At 51.6% G+C, this 17203-nt stretch overlaps 1 protein-coding gene across 3 annotated transcripts in view; it reads right to left on the reverse strand.

Annotated features, from left to right (window-relative positions):
* The window catches only part of Ano1 (anoctamin 1), a 151224-nt gene extending 134302 nt beyond the window's left edge, over positions 1 to 16922 (reverse strand). For 2 of the 3 annotated variants that reach the window (XM_060383295.1, XM_060383291.1), the window contains exon 1: positions 16664 to 16863. In XM_060383295.1, the coding sequence (XP_060239278.1) occupies positions 16664 to 16796 (133 nt within the window). In that variant the 5' untranslated portion in view covers positions 16797 to 16863. Of the gene's footprint in view, positions 1 to 16663 lie in introns of all 3 variants that reach the window. The other variant, XM_060383301.1, reaches the window with a different exon arrangement.
* Positions 16923 to 17203: the final 281 nt, after the last annotated feature.

The following is a 17203-nucleotide window of genomic DNA, read 5'->3' on the forward strand; positions in this document are numbered from 1 at the left end:
GCTGGAGAGATGGCCTAGCGGTTAAGAGCATTTGCTGCTCCTTCAGGATAAGGGTTGGGTTCCGAGCACTCACATGGCATCTTAGAATTGTCTATAACTCCAATTCCAGGGGATCTGATGTCCTCTTTTGGTCTCTGAGAACACTGCTCATACATGGTAGGTACACAGACATACAGGCAGGGAAAACATAAAAACACATTAAAAATTTGAATTAAAGATAAATGTTCGAAATGTAACTGACACGTCTTTAGGGAGTCGCGTGGTCTTGGAAAGGAAGGTAAGTCCACAGCCCGATATGTTATGGCCAACCTTTAAGACAATAACTAGTAACAGCCATCAAATGCAGGGGAAGCAGGTATCAGGGACCAAGGCTGGTGCTCAGCTCTCTTCCTCCATTTCACTCAGCCTGGGACCCCAACCCATGGATGCTGCTGCCCTCATTCAGGCCAGTCTTCCCCACTCAGTGAAGCCTTAGAGGTATGTCTCCCAGGCAACTCCAAATCCAGCCGGGTCCACAGCGAAGATGGACCATTCCAGCACCCAGCTCGTACCACACACAAAAGCAGACTCCAAAGGGCTCTAACAAGAATCTCAGACCGAAGCTATCCAACTGTTAGGCAGAGGGGGATGGCTCTGGGGGGTGGAGAGTGGGAGGGACCTTGGGGTTCAGGTTTCAGTTTGGAAAGAAGGGAAGTTCCGGTGGTGACTGTTCTAACACACTGCACTTAGCTAGAAGCTATGGAATCGTTTTTATTTATTTTAAAATGGTTACCATGGTAATTTTTATGGTGACTTTTAGCATAATAATTCACTTTAACTACTTCTGTGTAGCTGTGAACAATGTGCCCAGGAAAGGTTTGGGGTTTTTTTTGGTGGTTTTTTTTTTTGTTTTTTTTTTTTTGGTCCATGGTTTCAAAGGGTTCAGCCCGCTGTGGCCTGGCCCTACGTGCTGAGAAGAGGGCCTCAGTGGTGGGAGCCTGTGGTGAAGGGTGTGTATGACGGCTAGTCTCAATGGCGCTTCATCACCTGGGAGACTCAAATGCCCTCTGGTGTGTGTGTGTGAGGAAACTGAGGCAGGAGACCCGTCCTGAAAGAGACCAGTGTTACTGTAGGACGTGGGGAATAAATAAAGGAGAGAGAATGTTGGCTCCTCACCTGCCCCAACCTGGGTGTTCTGCTCCATGCCCTCCTCGCCACATCGTGCCAAACCTTCTGAAGCCACGAGCCGAAACAAACACTTCCTCCTTCACCTCGGTCACACAGGGCCCAAAGTTAACCAACACAGAGTTCCTGACCTCCCAGTGTCTGGAAAGTGGATTAGGGTAGGAGATATGCCCTTCCAGGACCCACCCCCACTCAGACACACCCTTTAAGCCAGGCCACGCCTGCCACAGTTCCTCCCACTGTCCACCCCACCTGAGTCCATTCATGAGGTAACCCTGGATGAAGATGGAGTCCTGGGGAACCATCTACTTCTGGGTATTCCCTTGGAGGCAGAGGCGAATTTGATTCCTCTCCCAAGCGGTGATTCACTCATCCCCCATTCTTTCTCAAGCAGCCAGTCAAGGTGAACCGTTATGGTAAGCAGCAATCTTTTAAGGAGATCTAAGTAGGGCCTATGAGGCGGCTCGTCTGGTGGAGGTGCTGCCACCAAGCCTGAAGACCCACAGAGTGGACAGAGAGGCCAGCCTGGCAGGTCGTGTCCGACTCCGCCTGTACACTATGACGGGCAGCCTCGTGTCCCAGTAAATAACTGGCTAGGGGACACAGCTAACCAAAGGCCCTTTGGGGATCGAATCTGTAGGGACTGCCGAGTGTGCTGGAAGATGACCATGGGTGGGGCTGGTGGCACTGGGTGACCTCTGGACCTGCAGGTTCATGGATTTGGGCAGACATGAGGGGAGGGAGGGGTGGGAGGAAGAGCCTGAGCCCAGTCATGGGAGAGCTCTGCTGGGCAGGAGGAGGTGCCATGCAGAGCCCAGCACGTGCTGCCTGCCCTCATTCAGCACCCAGGGGAGCTCACCTGCAGATGGAGAAGACCTACACCTCCGAGGTCGTGGGGTGATGGGAGGGATACATGCAGGAGCTGTGTTTGTCCCCTTTAAGCAGAAGCTGGACGGAGGGTGTGAGCAGTCTGGGTCTTGGGTGCTTGCAGTGTGACCCCGTTTCCCCAGGGGCTACTTTTCCGGCCTTGAGTTTGCCATCCCGAGGCGTGTAGTCAGTCCGAGCCCCCAAACTGGGACAAACCTCGAGGTGCTGAATTTGACTTATCGCTCGATTATTCATCCATATCATTCAAGGCACAAACCAATCCAGGTAGAAGAGAAGCCGCTTTCACAGGGTGTAGAATGTCCCCCCCGAAGGATGGGTGGGTGATGGCTCCATGCAAGGAGTCCAGAGTCACACTGGGATCCCCTCAAAAGGAACAGCAGCCTAGAGACCAGATGTCCTTTGGGGCTCTTCGGGAAAACTTTCCTTTTCTTATTTTGTTTTGTTTTTGTGAGACAGGGTTTCACTATGTAGACTAGGCTGGCCTTGAACTCACAGAGATACACCTGCCTCTGCTTCCCAAGTGCCGGGATTAAAGGTGGGTGCCACCACCACTCAGCCAGAACTTCCTCTTTTGAAGTCTTTAGAGCTGACATAAATGCACAGGATTGGCCGACTTGCCTGTAACCCAGGCACGGAGAAAGCTATGGTTTATTCATAGAAACCTCATTTTGCTGGTCGTCCAAAAAGAAACAAATATAACACACCTCACACCAAAAATATGCAGGTCCAAATGAGGCCATGCTCGGTCGACTGTAGACTTCAATCCACAGGAATTTCTCATAGATGCACTGTGAAACGATCCAGGACAGTGGGCCAACAAGCACTCTCCTTTCTCATTGACACTTTAACACATACCACCTTCCTCCCATTTACGCTGACAGAGAAAAGCTTGAAGGTCTGACACATTAACAGATGCTGTGTGACCTTTTTCACATTACTTAACCTCTCTGAACTAAGATTTCTCCCCCCTACGCGATGAGAAAAATGACATCACCTCATCAGCATCTAACTCCTCATCTCACAGCCTCAGGGGTACTATGTGAAGTTAGCAAGATTGCAGAGCTCTGGACACCCAGAAGATGCCCAGTGACCAGTGACCAATGACCAGCGAGATGGGGTAAGGGCCCTGGAGTGGGCTCTGTGGTGGCTGACGGTGGTAAAAGCCAGCTCTGCCCTTCAACTCATTACATAGGTGAGGATGACCTTGAACTTCAGCCTCTCCTGCCTCTACCTTCTGAGTGCGGGGCTTCAGGTGTGTGCCCCCAGGAGTTTATGCCTGCTGGGGAGGGCTTTGAACCTGCTGGGCAGGCACTCTACCCATTGAACCGCATTCCTAGTCAACCGTGTAGCACTCGTGGCATGAATATCGAAGCCATTGATTCTATCAACTGCTACCAGGTGAGCTGGTGTGAGCGGCCTCAGTAGCCCGGGTGCTACCCCCTTCCAGCACCTTCCTGGAGCAGCGGAAGGTTCATGGCTAACCCTAAATGACCCCGGGGAAGCCGCAGAGGGTCAGCTCCCTGTGATCTGAAGGCAGAGCAACAGGGAAGCCCCAAGACTTGGGGACACTCACAGACTGAGTCTCCGTGTGTTTTCTTATTGCTTCCCTCAGAGAGCTGGCTCAGTCGGCAGCCGGCGTGTGGCCCCTTGCTTGACTTGCACCCTGACCACCTTTCAGGTTGTTTGGCCTCAGTACTTCCCTCACTGGAAGGTGGGGATAGAGGAAACCCTTTGTAGGGTTCAAAGAGGAATCGGAGATGATGGGTGTCCGGGAGGAGATGCTGACCGATGCTGATAAAGTCCCCTGTGTGGGCTCCTGCGGTCTCCCCTGCTCTCTGTGTGCACACACAAGTCTATACTCAAGGAGTCTGCCTTACTCACTACCCTGCAGCCAACAAACCAGATGTCAGAGGGAAGTGCCCCGGAGTGGGTTCTGCGGCGGCTGGAGGTCGAAGAACCCATGAGCCCCTCCCACAGGCCACGGGCTGCCAAGTGCTGATCAACCCCTTGTTGAACTCTTGGTTGGGAAATGTTAGGTTGGGAGGGGAGGAGATGAGCCTTGAGTGGAAGGAGGGGCTTGTGGGGTACCAGGGTAGCCCAGCCTTGCTTGTGATAGGAACCAGCGACAGCCTCACACAATCCCTGTGCTGTTTGCAGAGTGGCTTGCACATAGGCCGTGGTCCACCTACTCTAACAATGGCTGTCTAGCAACAGAAAGTCCAAGAATCCAGTAATCCAAGATCCAGTCCACAACGCCGGATGTCTCAGCTGGCCTATAGTATATGTTGAACCGCCACCACCACCACCACCACCACCACAAAAAACAAAAACAAACAAACAAACAAAAAAAACACCTCTCACAGGCTCTAATGCCAGTGAAGAAATGAACCCATGAACCCACCAGAGGGATGGCAAGCAGGCAAAGAGCAAAAGCTTCCTTCTTCCATGCTTTTATATAGGCTGCCGGAGGAAGGTGTGGCCCAGATTAAAGGTGGATCTTCTCACTCCAAATGATTTTATTAAGAAAAATCCCTCACAGGTGTGTCCAGACACTTGCACTTTATTTAATTCCAGATGTAGTCAAGTTGTCAGCCAAGAATAGACATCTACCACTACCATCTCTCTATCCATCCTACCAGGCCACTCTGAGGTCTACCACACCCTTCTCCCCAGAGCTCTGGAGTCCTGGCCCTGTTGTCAGATACCCACTCAGGGTCTACAGTGGACAAGAACAGCTCCCCCCCCCAATCTCTCTACACCACCATTGTCCCAAAAGCTAACACAGGCAGCTCCATTCCAAGATGGCCCCCGGCTGGGAGCGCAGAGCACCAAGTGCAGCATGAATGCTTCATACCCACCCAGCCAGCCACAAACAAGCCCAAGGAGAGAGGTGCTAACACAGCGGCGGAGAGAGGGAAGACAGCCAAGAAACCAAAACTCAGGCTCCACTGATGAGTGTGGCTGCAGTGAGCAGTCCCCTGAGCTGACTCACTTCTGTTCTGGGACCCCAGACAGGAGAAGGATGCTCTCCGGGGCAGGGGTGATGTCCTTAGGTGCTGCTGGTGACAAGGACATGTGGTTTGTGTTAAATGGATCAAACCATATATTTAATATCGGGGTGTGCCACTGTGTGTAAATGACACTGCACTGTCAAAGCTCGGGTGTTGTAAAGGGGAGGGGCAGGTGCTGGGGGTGTGGCTATTGGGCACACCCAGCAGGACCCAAGCGCCCTGGGAGAGCCTCTCTGTTCAGTGGCCCTGGGGCTACCTCATGGGGTCTGGTGTGGGGAGCCACTAGGGGATTTTCACTTCACAGCCTGTCGGACCAGCAGTTCTGGCTTCAAGGAGCCCAAGGTTGGTTCCGCATGCCCTGCCTGCCTTGGGCCTACTTCCACTCCTCAGCCCCTCACCCACCTTTTCCACCATACTAATATGAGATTTTTTTTTTTCTTACACTTTACTCACATATACAGACTGACTACTGGTGGGGAGACAATACAAGGTAACATGAGGGTGTAGGCTACTTGCCTGTAATGCCAATAACTGGGGGGTGGAAGCAGGAGTATCTGGAGTTCAAGGCCAGCCTGGAGTACATAGTAAGTGAGCCAGCCTGGGCTACATAAGACTCTGCCTCAGCAAAACAAAACAAAACAAAACAAAACCCTAAAGAAACACTGGTCTTCCCTGTGATGGCTCAGGAGTCAGGCACTTGCTGCCAAGCCTGATGACCTGCGTTCAACTCCTGGCACCCACGTGGTTGAAGGGGAACCTGACTTCTGCAAGCTATCCTCTGACTTCCATACGTGTATACATGTAGAGGAATTTTGATTCAGAACACCGCTGTTTTGTCAAGAGAGCACATCCAAAGACCTTGGTCTGCGAGATCCAGCTGGAAATACAAACACACCTTTAATCCAGGAGTCAGAGGCAAGAAGATCTGAGTTCAAGGCCAGCCTGTATAGAGCAAGTTTCAGGTAAAGAAAAGCGTAGGTCCAGGTGTGGTGGTGCATGCCTTTAATCCCAAACAGTGAAGGTAAAGTTAATTTGTAAAAGGAAGCACCCAGGTTTGAAAGTGATGTCTAATTGAGTGGCAGAAAAAGTGATGAATCAGGGAAAGATTTGACAGAATAGGATACGCCCAACTCTTACAAGGAGAGGGTGGAAAGGGAAGCTACTTAAGGGGCAATGCAGAGAGAGAGAAGAGAGGCAGTTTTACAGGGAGAGTTTTACAGAGAGAGGTTGGGTAAGAGAACAAACTAGACACAGGTGAAGACAGAACGAGCCAGAGAACGAGGAGGAGCCAGAAGATTGGAAAAGATTGGTGCAGTTAGTTTGAGGCCAAGCAGAGCAGTTCAGAGGCTGAAGGAAAAGCCAGATTGAATAAATCAGCTTGGAGAGGAGTTTGAACCAGAACAGCTGAGTTGAACAAGCCAGGCCAGAGCTCAGAAAGAACAAGAAACAGTGAGCTTATTCAGCAGTAAGTCTGAGAGGCTGAAAACATTCTAGGCCTAGGTTAGATTGTACGGAGGCTAGAAGCTTCCAGGACTAGGTCTAGGTTAGCAAACAGAGGCAGTAAGCCTCCAGAGACTATTAAAGCAGGTTAATAAAAGTTCTTTTCCACATACACACGTAAAATAAATAAATAAGTAAATAAATAAGGAATTTTAAGAATACTTATTGTGTGTGTGTGTGTGTGTGTGTGTGTGTGTGTGTGTGTGTGTTGCATGGGTTTGTGTGCCCATGTGCATTCAGGAACCTGTAGGAGCCAGAAAAAGGTGTCAGATTTACTGAAACTGGAGCTGGAGGTGGTCACGAGCCACTGTCTGGGTTCTGGGAATGAACCTGGTTCCTCTGCAAGAGCCACAAGTGCTCTTCACAACTGAGCCAACAATGTCTCTCAAGCCCCAGACAACGCAATTTTAAAATCCAGGCTTGGGTGTGCAATGTGATGCAGCCTGGGGTCTGTACTGGGGACACCACCCTGTTCTCCTCCTGGCTATACTGACCTAGAGGGTTCACTAAAATGCCAGCCTGCCAAAGTACCGGTAATAGAGCAAACTATATCGCATGTGATTGAGTCTCCCTCTGGGGAGCAGCTGTTCCAGGGTGTCCAAAGGGAATTCCCTGTCCCACTGAGGTCTCAGGCCTGTGGGGCCCCCTCAGCAGGTGGCTAATGTCCCCATGTCCAAGGTGTTCCGTGAACTTCCAACCAAGCTAAGAACAACATGAGGCATGTGACTACTGAGGTGTGTGTCTCTTCAAAACTGGGAGAGACTGCCAGGGCTATTTTAGAGGCTGATCTCCAGGTCTTCCTTGGGAGTGCTTATGGACTGCCACTCATACACGCTAGCCAATTCTATAGTAAAGGAGGGAGGGAGAGAGGGGAAGAGAGAGAAAGAGTGAGCACGGGATTCAGAGCTAATATAACACTTCAAACTGTAGTCTCATCTCTGTGTGACTCTGTGACCCTGGGAATACCAGCAACGTCTCTGAGCCACACTTCCAGCTCCTTTCTGGTGGATTCTAAGCAAGAACACGACCACGGAGTCACGCCCCAGTTGTTTAAACAAGAGGAAGACTGAGCAGGGCTACTCATTTAGGGATCTCTGCAGAGGTTCCAGAACGTTCTCTCGCTCTCTTAGGCAGAGATGTGCCTATTCCTGCTAAAGCCAATGACGTGTTTAAATATCTCCCTTTTTTGAGATTGGAGTCAGAGAAGCCTCCACGGGCTCATAGGATATCCCCGAGGTCAAGTCAAGTTATCCCTCAGTTGAATAATTCTAATCACTGTGAAGCTTTGGCCCAGGGAGAGACTGAAATTGATTTTATTCTTAATCAGATATTGTTTAATTTATATTAAATTATAAATTAACTGTCAACAGCACAAGGGGTACTGCTGTGCAAATTTAGCTTCTAAGTTGATGGCTCTGACTTAAGGCCTTCTACAGGGGCCAGGGTGTGTCTCGGTAGTAGATTCCCTGCCTAGAATCCCCCAGTGAGGGGATAAGTGTGTGTGGCTTAGAGGTTGAGTCCCTGTCCATTCCTACAGTGAAGGGCTTAGGGAGTGGCTCGGTGGCAGAGCACCTACCTAGAATCCTACAATGAAAGACTGGGACATGGCCCAGTGGTAGAGCCTCTGACTAGAAACCCCCAATGACTGCCTGGAGAGTCCAAGGCTGTGGGGTCTATCCTTGGCAGAGGGATGGGGGAAGATCTGAAAATCTCCACTATATGAAACACCGAAGTAACAAGATAGACAAAAACTTCACAATGAAGCCTGATGACACCTCAGCCACACGACCACAGTCAACACTGACAGAAATAAACCATGCTGACAGCATGTATCCTCAACATGATGTCATGAGATGGCACTTCACCTTTGTCACTTTCTCTCTCCAAACTTGCAGTCTCGGGCCAATCGTGTGGAGAAGGCCCTGCTGATGGAGTGTCTATCAATGTCTGACCAGCAGCCCTCCAGCTGCCATTCACCCTAAACAGATGTCTGAGATGCCATCATATCAAGAGAAGTCCAAGAAGTCAGGCTGAATAAATGCGCCCTGGGTATCTGGGAAATAACAGGCAGATAAGGGACAGAAGGGACCTGTATGGAAATTGATGTAGCCCAGTGTTGACAATGGGCTACACAGACGCTGGGTGTGGGGACATGAGGACCTCCTGAATTGCCTTTTGCAGTAATTCCACAAATCTAGAGTCATTGTAGAGGAAAAAACGAAACAGAAAGCAAACAAGAATGCCCACAGGCACAGAAGCAATCTGTGGCTTCATTGGTTATCACCACATGACCACGAGCCAGTTGTGATGTGTGTTATCTCATTTGCATTTGACACAGAAGCTGCTGCAAGATTTTGCTCCGGACATGAATAAGAGAGTTCTATCTGCGTACATCTAGATCTAGAGGGGTCATACATTACACTCAACATTTCCATCCATCTCCACCTTCACCTTCCTGTCTCTCTGTCTACCCATCTACCCATCTACTCATTCAATCTATCCATCCACACATCCATCCTCTCATCCATGCATCCCCCCATCTGTCTACCTCCCAATCCATCCATCCTTCCATCCATCCATCCATCCATCCTCCATCCACCTATCCATCAATTTATTTTCATCTATTATGTATCCATTCACCTGTTATGTGATCATCCTTTTCATCCACTTACCTATCCATCCCTCTACCCACTCACACACTCATTCACTCATCCATCCATCTACCCATCAATTTACCCATCCACTCACCTATCTATTCACCCATTCCTTCCACTTATCTACCCATACACCCACCCCCCACTCATTTATCTACCTACCCATTCACCTACCCAGCTACTACCCACCATTCTGTTTATCCATTCTCTCATCTATGTATTTATCTATCCATTAATCTGTCTGCCCAGCTCTCTCACCCACACATCAGAGGGTGAAGTGCACACTTCAAAAATAGACCAATATCCAAACTGAAAACATGTCACTAAATGCCACTTCCTTACCATCTGTCACAAAGAAAGGGCAAAACAGTGTGCTTAGTTCCTAAGGAGGTCTTCTGAGATGTGCAGCCCTGTGCAAGGTTTCCTGAGCCCCAGGGACAATGTCTGTTTAGGTCTCCTCCAGCTCTAACATAAGAAGGACATGTGGTTGCAAAGTTAGGCCCACCCTTCCCTTTGGAACTTGTCCATGCTGGGGGCAGCCAGTGTGGGCTCAAGAATGACATAGAGCAGCTGTGTCTGTGCTTGTGGGAGAGGTGACTGGTGCTGAGGACAGTGGCCACTCTGCCTCAGAGAGAGCCGGAGAGGGGATGGACAACAGAGCAGGATGAGGAGCTCCTGGCAGGGGGACTGATGTACAGGGACAGGGGTGGGGGCAGGCTATGGTGGAGCCAGCGCAGGCTGAATGCAGAGGATAGGGGCTGGGTGAAAGCTGTGAAGGGAGATAAGCGTGCCCTCCCTGGACAGGACCAGAAGAGGCGCTGGGACCCATGAAAAGGCCAGGGGTGAAGCCATCTTGCTTTTGTTTGGCATCTTTTCTCCTGTCACTTCAGCGGTGACAGACTAGGGCAGATGGGGCCAAGCAATAGCTGACATGAACACGAGTGTGTTGCAAACAGAGCTGGAGGATGTGTGGAAGGAAGCCTGGCTGAAAGAGGGGGCCTGAACCCCAGGAGGAGAACCCAGCCACCCACCCTTTCATGAGCTACCTCAGGGAGAGCCTGAAGATCACTCTGAGGCAGGCAAGGGTACCTCTGGGCTTAGGCTAGAGTTACCGAATTGGGTCTGCAAGGAGGGGCCACACAGCCCCTGTTCCTGCCCCCAACCCTGCTTCTTCACCCACCCAGGAAGCAGGGGATAATGGTGACCTGGGTCACCTGTTCTCTGGTGGCCATGCCAGGAGTGGATAAATATCTCCATTTCCTTCTGAGATTGAATGAGTTTAAAAATCACTAAGAACCACAGGGGATGTGTGTGCAGAATCTGTTCCCGGGTGTGAAAAGGGAAAGGATTAAAGTCAGGTGCGGAGGCTGTTTGCACACCATGCCCAGGGCCTAGCAGAGTGTGCTGCACCTAGGGACACGGACATTGGCCGGCTGGGGTGGGGACCTGGGGCTCAGGGGCTCTGTGGCTTGGGCTGACCATGGGATACCCCGAGCCCAGTGAAGCCACGGGGAAAGGCTTGGAGGGAGTGAATGTCCCCAGGAGCTGATATAGGGAAAAGGGCAACAATGGTGAGCCAGCTCCTGGGCACATACACCCACCCCGGCCACCCACTGACAAACACACAAAACTTGTAATTTGTCTACCTAATAGCCACGTGACCACCATCAAATGGATCTCTGGAGGTTGGGAAGGCATTTAGCAATTCATTACACAGCATGAAAACTGTCACGTGTGCCTGGCACCAAAGGCCCAAGGCCTGGATGGAGGCGGAGTGATGAACAATGCTGGGTATATTGCACTTGGGGAGAGATGGGAGGCCATGGTGAACCCGGCCTTCTGGGTGTGCCTTTCTGCAGCAGCCAGATAATCACAGAAAACTTCTTTTCTCCAAAAACAGGCTTCCCTCACCCCTCGCCTCACCTTTCTGCATCCAAGCCTCTGTGTATCAGGCGAGGCAGGGCCTCTCCAGAGCATCTATAGACAACTCTCAGGTATGTGGCTTGTACATCCCTTGCTCTCTGTTAGCCAACAGAGAGACTCTGTCTCAACACAGACCTATGTCTGTCAAATATCTCCTAAGGTGAGTGCTGAAGGAGTCTAGCATGAGAAAGGGCTTGCAAGGCAAAAGAGTGGAGCTAAAATACACCAGCCAGGCCGTCACCCACCATCTGCAACTCCACCTGTCCCTCCACAATCGTCCATTCAACCATCACCCACTCACCCATCGTTTTTCTACTATGGAGTCATTATCTATCTATTCATCCACTCACACACTTTCTATCCAGCCATTTATTCTTACTGCTGGATATGGCAATCATCCCTTATCCATCCATCAGCCCAGTATCCATCCATCCATCCACCCACCGTCAGTCCATCCATCCATCCACTCACTACCCACCCTTCCATCATCCATCTATCCACTACCTATCCACCCACCCATCCACTTATTCTCTCACTGCTCACCCACCATTCATCTATCCACATTTACCTGTTGATTACCCAATCACCCATCATCTACTCATACATTATCTAGCCAGCTATGATCCAGCCAGCCACTTACCTACCCACTATCCATCTGTCCGTCCATCCATCCATCTATCCATCCATCCATCCATCCATCCATCCATCCATCCATCCATCCAACTTTTATTGAACCATGCCACGACCAGGCCCTGTGCTGGCACTAGAAAACTAAGTGAGACGTAGGTGCACCACTGCATTGCCCAAGTCCAGCCAGAGAGGCCAACGTAACGGGAAAAAATAACTTGAAAGCCAATATGCCATATAGTCTAACGGGGATAGAAGTTGACTGTCACCAGCCCCCGTGCAGCAGCTGGTTTAAGAGGGGCACCATTCTGCTTGGCAAACTCGGCCTTGGCACCATGCAACTCATGATATAAACATGGAAAGTGGAACAGTGTCACCCCAGATCCTGCTCCTGACGGAATGCCTACCACATGCCTTGCAGTGTCTGCTTGATGATGATGATATTTTGCATCCACCTGCAGAGCTGGAAAAGCGTTTTCTCTTTCACTACATTACGGCAGGGAAAACCACCACGTGGTCACATCCATAGGGCGTCAGCTTTTGCCCATGACCGGTGGTCACCTGGACATTTGAGGGTTCGGAGGTCTCAGGGGTGCTGTTTGCAACCAGCCTCAGATACAGCCACAGAAGGCAGGGTGTGGGCTGCTGTAAAGCTGGCCAGTCACATGCCCACCGTCTCTGGCCTTGGGATTGGCATCAAGTCAGCCTCCTGGGAGGTATCCACTGGGCACCTAGACACCCAGGCTAATAAACAGCACATGCTCAGCAGAGGCTGAGTGTCAGCTTCGGTGACTGCTACTGTTGATAATCATATGCTCAAAAGCATACCTCCAAAGGATGGCCCTGTAACAGACAGTGCCTCGATGGCTAGATGTCCACACAGGAAAGATGATACTGAGACCTTTCCATGCCCCGTATATAAACATTAAATCAACCTGGATCAATGATCTAAATATAAGACGAAACCCACAGAACCCTTAGGGCTGGGATGAGTCGTCATGACCTTGCGATCGGCAGAAGGTTCTTAGAGCAGACGCCAACAACACCAGCTGAGGGAGTGAGGTGCTGAACCGGACACCATAAAAATTGATTTCTATGTGCCACAGGGTGCCACAGGGAAGGGGAAGGATAACTTTGTAAATAGTTGCAAGCCGCACAGTTGATATCCAGGCTCTAGAAAGATCTGCGGCTCAACAACAAGACGACAAAACGCTTGGAAGTAGGCCTGCTCCCGAAGTCTTTCGGGAGACCTCCTATCATAGGAGACTGACAGGTGATAGCCAACAATAGGCAAAGTCAAGGCGAGACCAGGGTGGGGGACCACAGCACATCTGTCAGGGTGGCTGTATTTTAAAAGAATAAAATAAAGATAAACCAGGAGAGGTGGCACACGCCTGTAATGCTGGCACTTAGAAGGTGGAGGCAGGAGGATCAGGAGTCCAATGTCATCTTTGGTTACATAAGGAGTTGGAGGCTAGCCCGGGCTACATGAGTCTTCATCTAAAAAAAAATTATAAACCAGGCATGGTAGAACAGCCCTTTCATCCCAGCACTTGGAAGGCAGAATCAGGCTCTTCTCTGTGAGTTGGAGGCCAGCCTGGTCTCTATAGTAAGTTCCTGGACAGCCAGGACTACACAGTGAGACCCTGTCTCAAACAAACAAACAAACAAACAAAATTAGATAAATGCCAAATGTTGTTAGGGATGTCAGAACCCTTGTGCCATGCTAACAGGGATGTGAAACGAGGAGGTGGCTGTAGAAAACAAATGAGGGCCAGCAAGATGGCGCAGCAGCTAAAGGCACTTGTACAACCCTGGAGACCTGAGTTCCAGCCCAGAACCCATACATCAAGGCAGAAGGAGAGAACTAACCCCGCAAAATTGTCCTCTGTCTTTCACACGTCCGTCATGGCCTGCACCCACACACACCTGCCAATACCCTCCACAATAATAATAATAATAATAATAATAATAATAAAGTTTTATAAGATTTTATTATTTTTAGCTGTATATCCGTGTGTTCGTGCGGGGTATGTGCAAGTGGGTGCAGGTGCCTGAGGAAGTTGGAGTTACAGGTGGTTGAAAGCCACCTCACGTGCGTGCAGAGAATTGAACTTGGGTCCTCTGCAAGAGCAGCACTTAACCGCTGGGGCCGTCTCTCAGCCCAATAATATAATCTTCTTTAAAGTCAAAAATGGAAAACCTGCCCGATCCAGCAGACAGTGACACCAAAGAATGGAGGGCAAGCTCCCAAGCAGAGTCGTCTGCAATTTTCAGTATGGCATCACTGCAAACAGCTCAAAGGTGAAAACGCACTGGATGTCTGCTGATGAGTGAGTGGGTGGATGGAGTATTACTCTGCTATCAACAAAAGAAACAGGGGTGCCTGCTGAGCACAACGACGGTCACCATCGTCGTTGGCGCCATTGGTGGGACTAGACAGGTTCATAGAGGCCAGTGGGAGCATCATTCCCTGGGCCTGGAAGAAATCACAGTTCATGTGTGACAGACAGCATATTGGAGGGATAGCGGACAGGTGGCAGTTACCTGACACGACAGGGCTTGATGCCAGTGAGCGAGCACGTGACGATTAGGAAAAAATCTTATATGTTGTTCCCCGATTTGACAAAACAAAACCAAACCAAAGGCTGCGCCCCACTCTACCCCCGTCCCACGAAGGCTGTGCTCCCAGCATGCTCCTGCCCACTGTCCTGCAGCCACCATCACCACGCACATCTGCACAGCACCGTGAAGCAGTGCAGAGCCTCTGCTGCCTCCACAGGTCCAGACCCTGACACACACACAGCTCAAGTGGCCCCCTGGGGCGTCTGGATTCCCCCCCCTCCATCCTTCCTGTCTCTGTCAGGTCCTCAAACTGGGAGCCCCAGCCTCAGTTTCACTCCCCATTCCCCCAGCACGGAACCCCACCTCCCTCAGAAGGGTGGGAATGAGCTGGCCAGAGCAACAGGCCTAATTTACACTGGGAAGAGAGCCAGGGGCCAGAGGCGGGGGTCAGGCTCGAGCCCACCCTCACAGTGAATACTCTAGGCTTTAAGGATAAGGTACAGGGCAAGTTCGCGGCAAAGCAGGGGCTGGGAGGGAGGCCGGCTCAGCAGTGTCCACTCCCACCCCCCTTGCCCTCCACAACTGCACTGCATGAGTGTGTCCCCTCAGACACTCAAACTGGGATAGAGCAACCTTGATCTCTGGGCTCCATGGGGCACCATGGGCACAGGTGTGTGTGTGTGTGTGTGTGTGCGCGCAGTGGCTCTAGATTCAGGAAGGGGCTTCTGCAGCACCCAGGTGGGATGGAGTGAGAGTGGGGCATATCCTTTGATTTGGTTTGTTTTTGTCAAATCGAAATACTGTATATGTGTATATATATGATTTTTTTTAATAATTGTTACATATTCACTCACTGGCATCCCTTGAGGACTGTGTACCAGCAAATGCTACCAGCTTCAGGCCTCTGATTCTACTCCCCACTCTCATACATGCCCAGGGCTTCAGCATGCCTATGGGGTGGGCTCTTGTACCCGTGTAAGCCCAGACATTAAGGCTGCTCTACCAGTCCTAGGATTTTACTTCTGGCTCTGGTGGTGTTCAGGATGGGAGAGGGGCAGGAGCCTGCCCAGCACACAGCCAGAATAAAGGTGTGTGAGGCAGAGGGATGGGCCAGAGAGACTCACTCTCCAAGAATGGAGGCTGTGGCGGCCATCCTGCCCCCCCCCATGCCCACCCAGAGTCTGTTCTAACCAACCTGCCGCAGAGGGAAACCCAGACGCCCACACCCGAGACCCACCTGGCCTAAGTCCAGGTAGAAAGCCGAGCCGGGGCCTCCCTGCCACAATGATTGGTGGGCACCGGCTGGGACAAGGTTCTCTTGGCAGGTCTTGGCTGTATGGCTTTAGACTCTACCCGAGGTGGTGGAAGGGGCAGAGCCCACAACAGCCGCACCCAGCTGGTGCCACCATGTCTTCTGCCAGGCCTCAGTTTCCCAACCTGTGCATTGGGGGTGGCCATGCCCCACTGCACCTGGTTGTAAGAGGATTAACCCCCCAGAACCCCACTTTCAGTGCCCAGAACTCAGTCATACACTCACCCAGCCCCAGCCTTGGCAGAAGCCTGGTGTGCCCCCCACCCCCCAATACTTTAATTTGATGCTAAAGAAGCCAAATTGGGAAAAGTTGCTTCCTGGGGGGTCTTAAGTGAAGACGGAGGGAGGGAGGCTGCAAAGTAGCTTGATGGCAGGGACAGCACCCTTCCTGGGGCTCAGCAAACTCAACTGTGAGATCAAGCACACTCCCTCTCGCCACCCCACTCCGGATTTATTTAATAACCTCTGAACTGGAAGGGGAACACGCAGGAAACATTTCCTGGGTCTTTTTTTTTAATTATTCATATAAAAATATCCAAGGTGATGACTTATTGGCCAGGACTCCCCCTCTCCGTCTGGCTTCCCAGCCTCATCTGTCTCCCCGCTCTGAGAGCAGTTTCCGTTATGACTTCGAGTCATTGGAGTTACTTTACTTCCCAAATAAATCTCCACAACAGCGCGGAAATATTAAGAGTATTAATAGTGCCTGTAAAAACATCCGAAGGCTCGCATCTGCCAGGAGCCGTACACGCAGCAGGCTGGGGACTCCGAGGGAGTCCGCAGACCGGTGGCCTAGGTCCCTCCAGGGGACAGGCAAGGTCGCTCTTGGGGGACAAACAGGGTCCTTTCAGGGTGCGCGCAGGCTCCCATTAGGGACCCCAGCTTCCCTCGGGACCCACTTCCAGCCCCCGCACAGCAGCTGACCATGACTGTCTGTCTGTCCGTCTATGTCTCCTGCACCCTCCACCCAAGTCCCTTCCCTCTCCTCCTGAAGGCCAGCTCAGGGAAGGTCCTACTACCTGAGTTGGGGGTTCCTGTGCCCTGTGCCTCCTGCACGGTTGTTTCCGGTCCCCGCTGGCACTCACGGTCAGCAGCGGCTCCCCCGCGGGACAGCCCCTCCAGGGTGATGTCGCTGTCCTGAGTGTCCTGCATGATGTGTACGCTCCAGACGCCCTGGGTCCAGCGGAGGGACCGGCAGAGGCGGGAGGAGCGCTGAGCCCAGCCGCCTGCACCGCGCTGCTCCGCCCCCGGCGCTTTGGTCCTGGGGTCCCCCGGCTCCCCGCCCCGGGGGTCACGGGGTCACCTGCAGCCGCGCCTTCGCCCCGCCCTGTTCCCGCCCCCCACTGCATGGGAGGTGCCCCCAACTCCAGCCTGGCCCCAGGGCGGCAGCCTTGAACGGGGGAGGCTTGCAGGGTGGCCCAGCCCCGCCCCTAACCCGCAGGACCCTGGGCGACCACTCTGCCAATTTGTGGAATGAGAGGAGAAGGCTAAAGCCAGTAGGAGGGGGTTTGTTTTATTTTATCTTTAGACAGGGTCTCACTTTGCAGCCCTGGCTGCCC

This window comes from Meriones unguiculatus, chromosome 1 (assembly GCF_030254825.1).
Source record: "Meriones unguiculatus strain TT.TT164.6M chromosome 1, Bangor_MerUng_6.1, whole genome shotgun sequence".
Taxonomy (NCBI): domain Eukaryota; kingdom Metazoa; phylum Chordata; class Mammalia; order Rodentia; family Muridae; genus Meriones; species Meriones unguiculatus.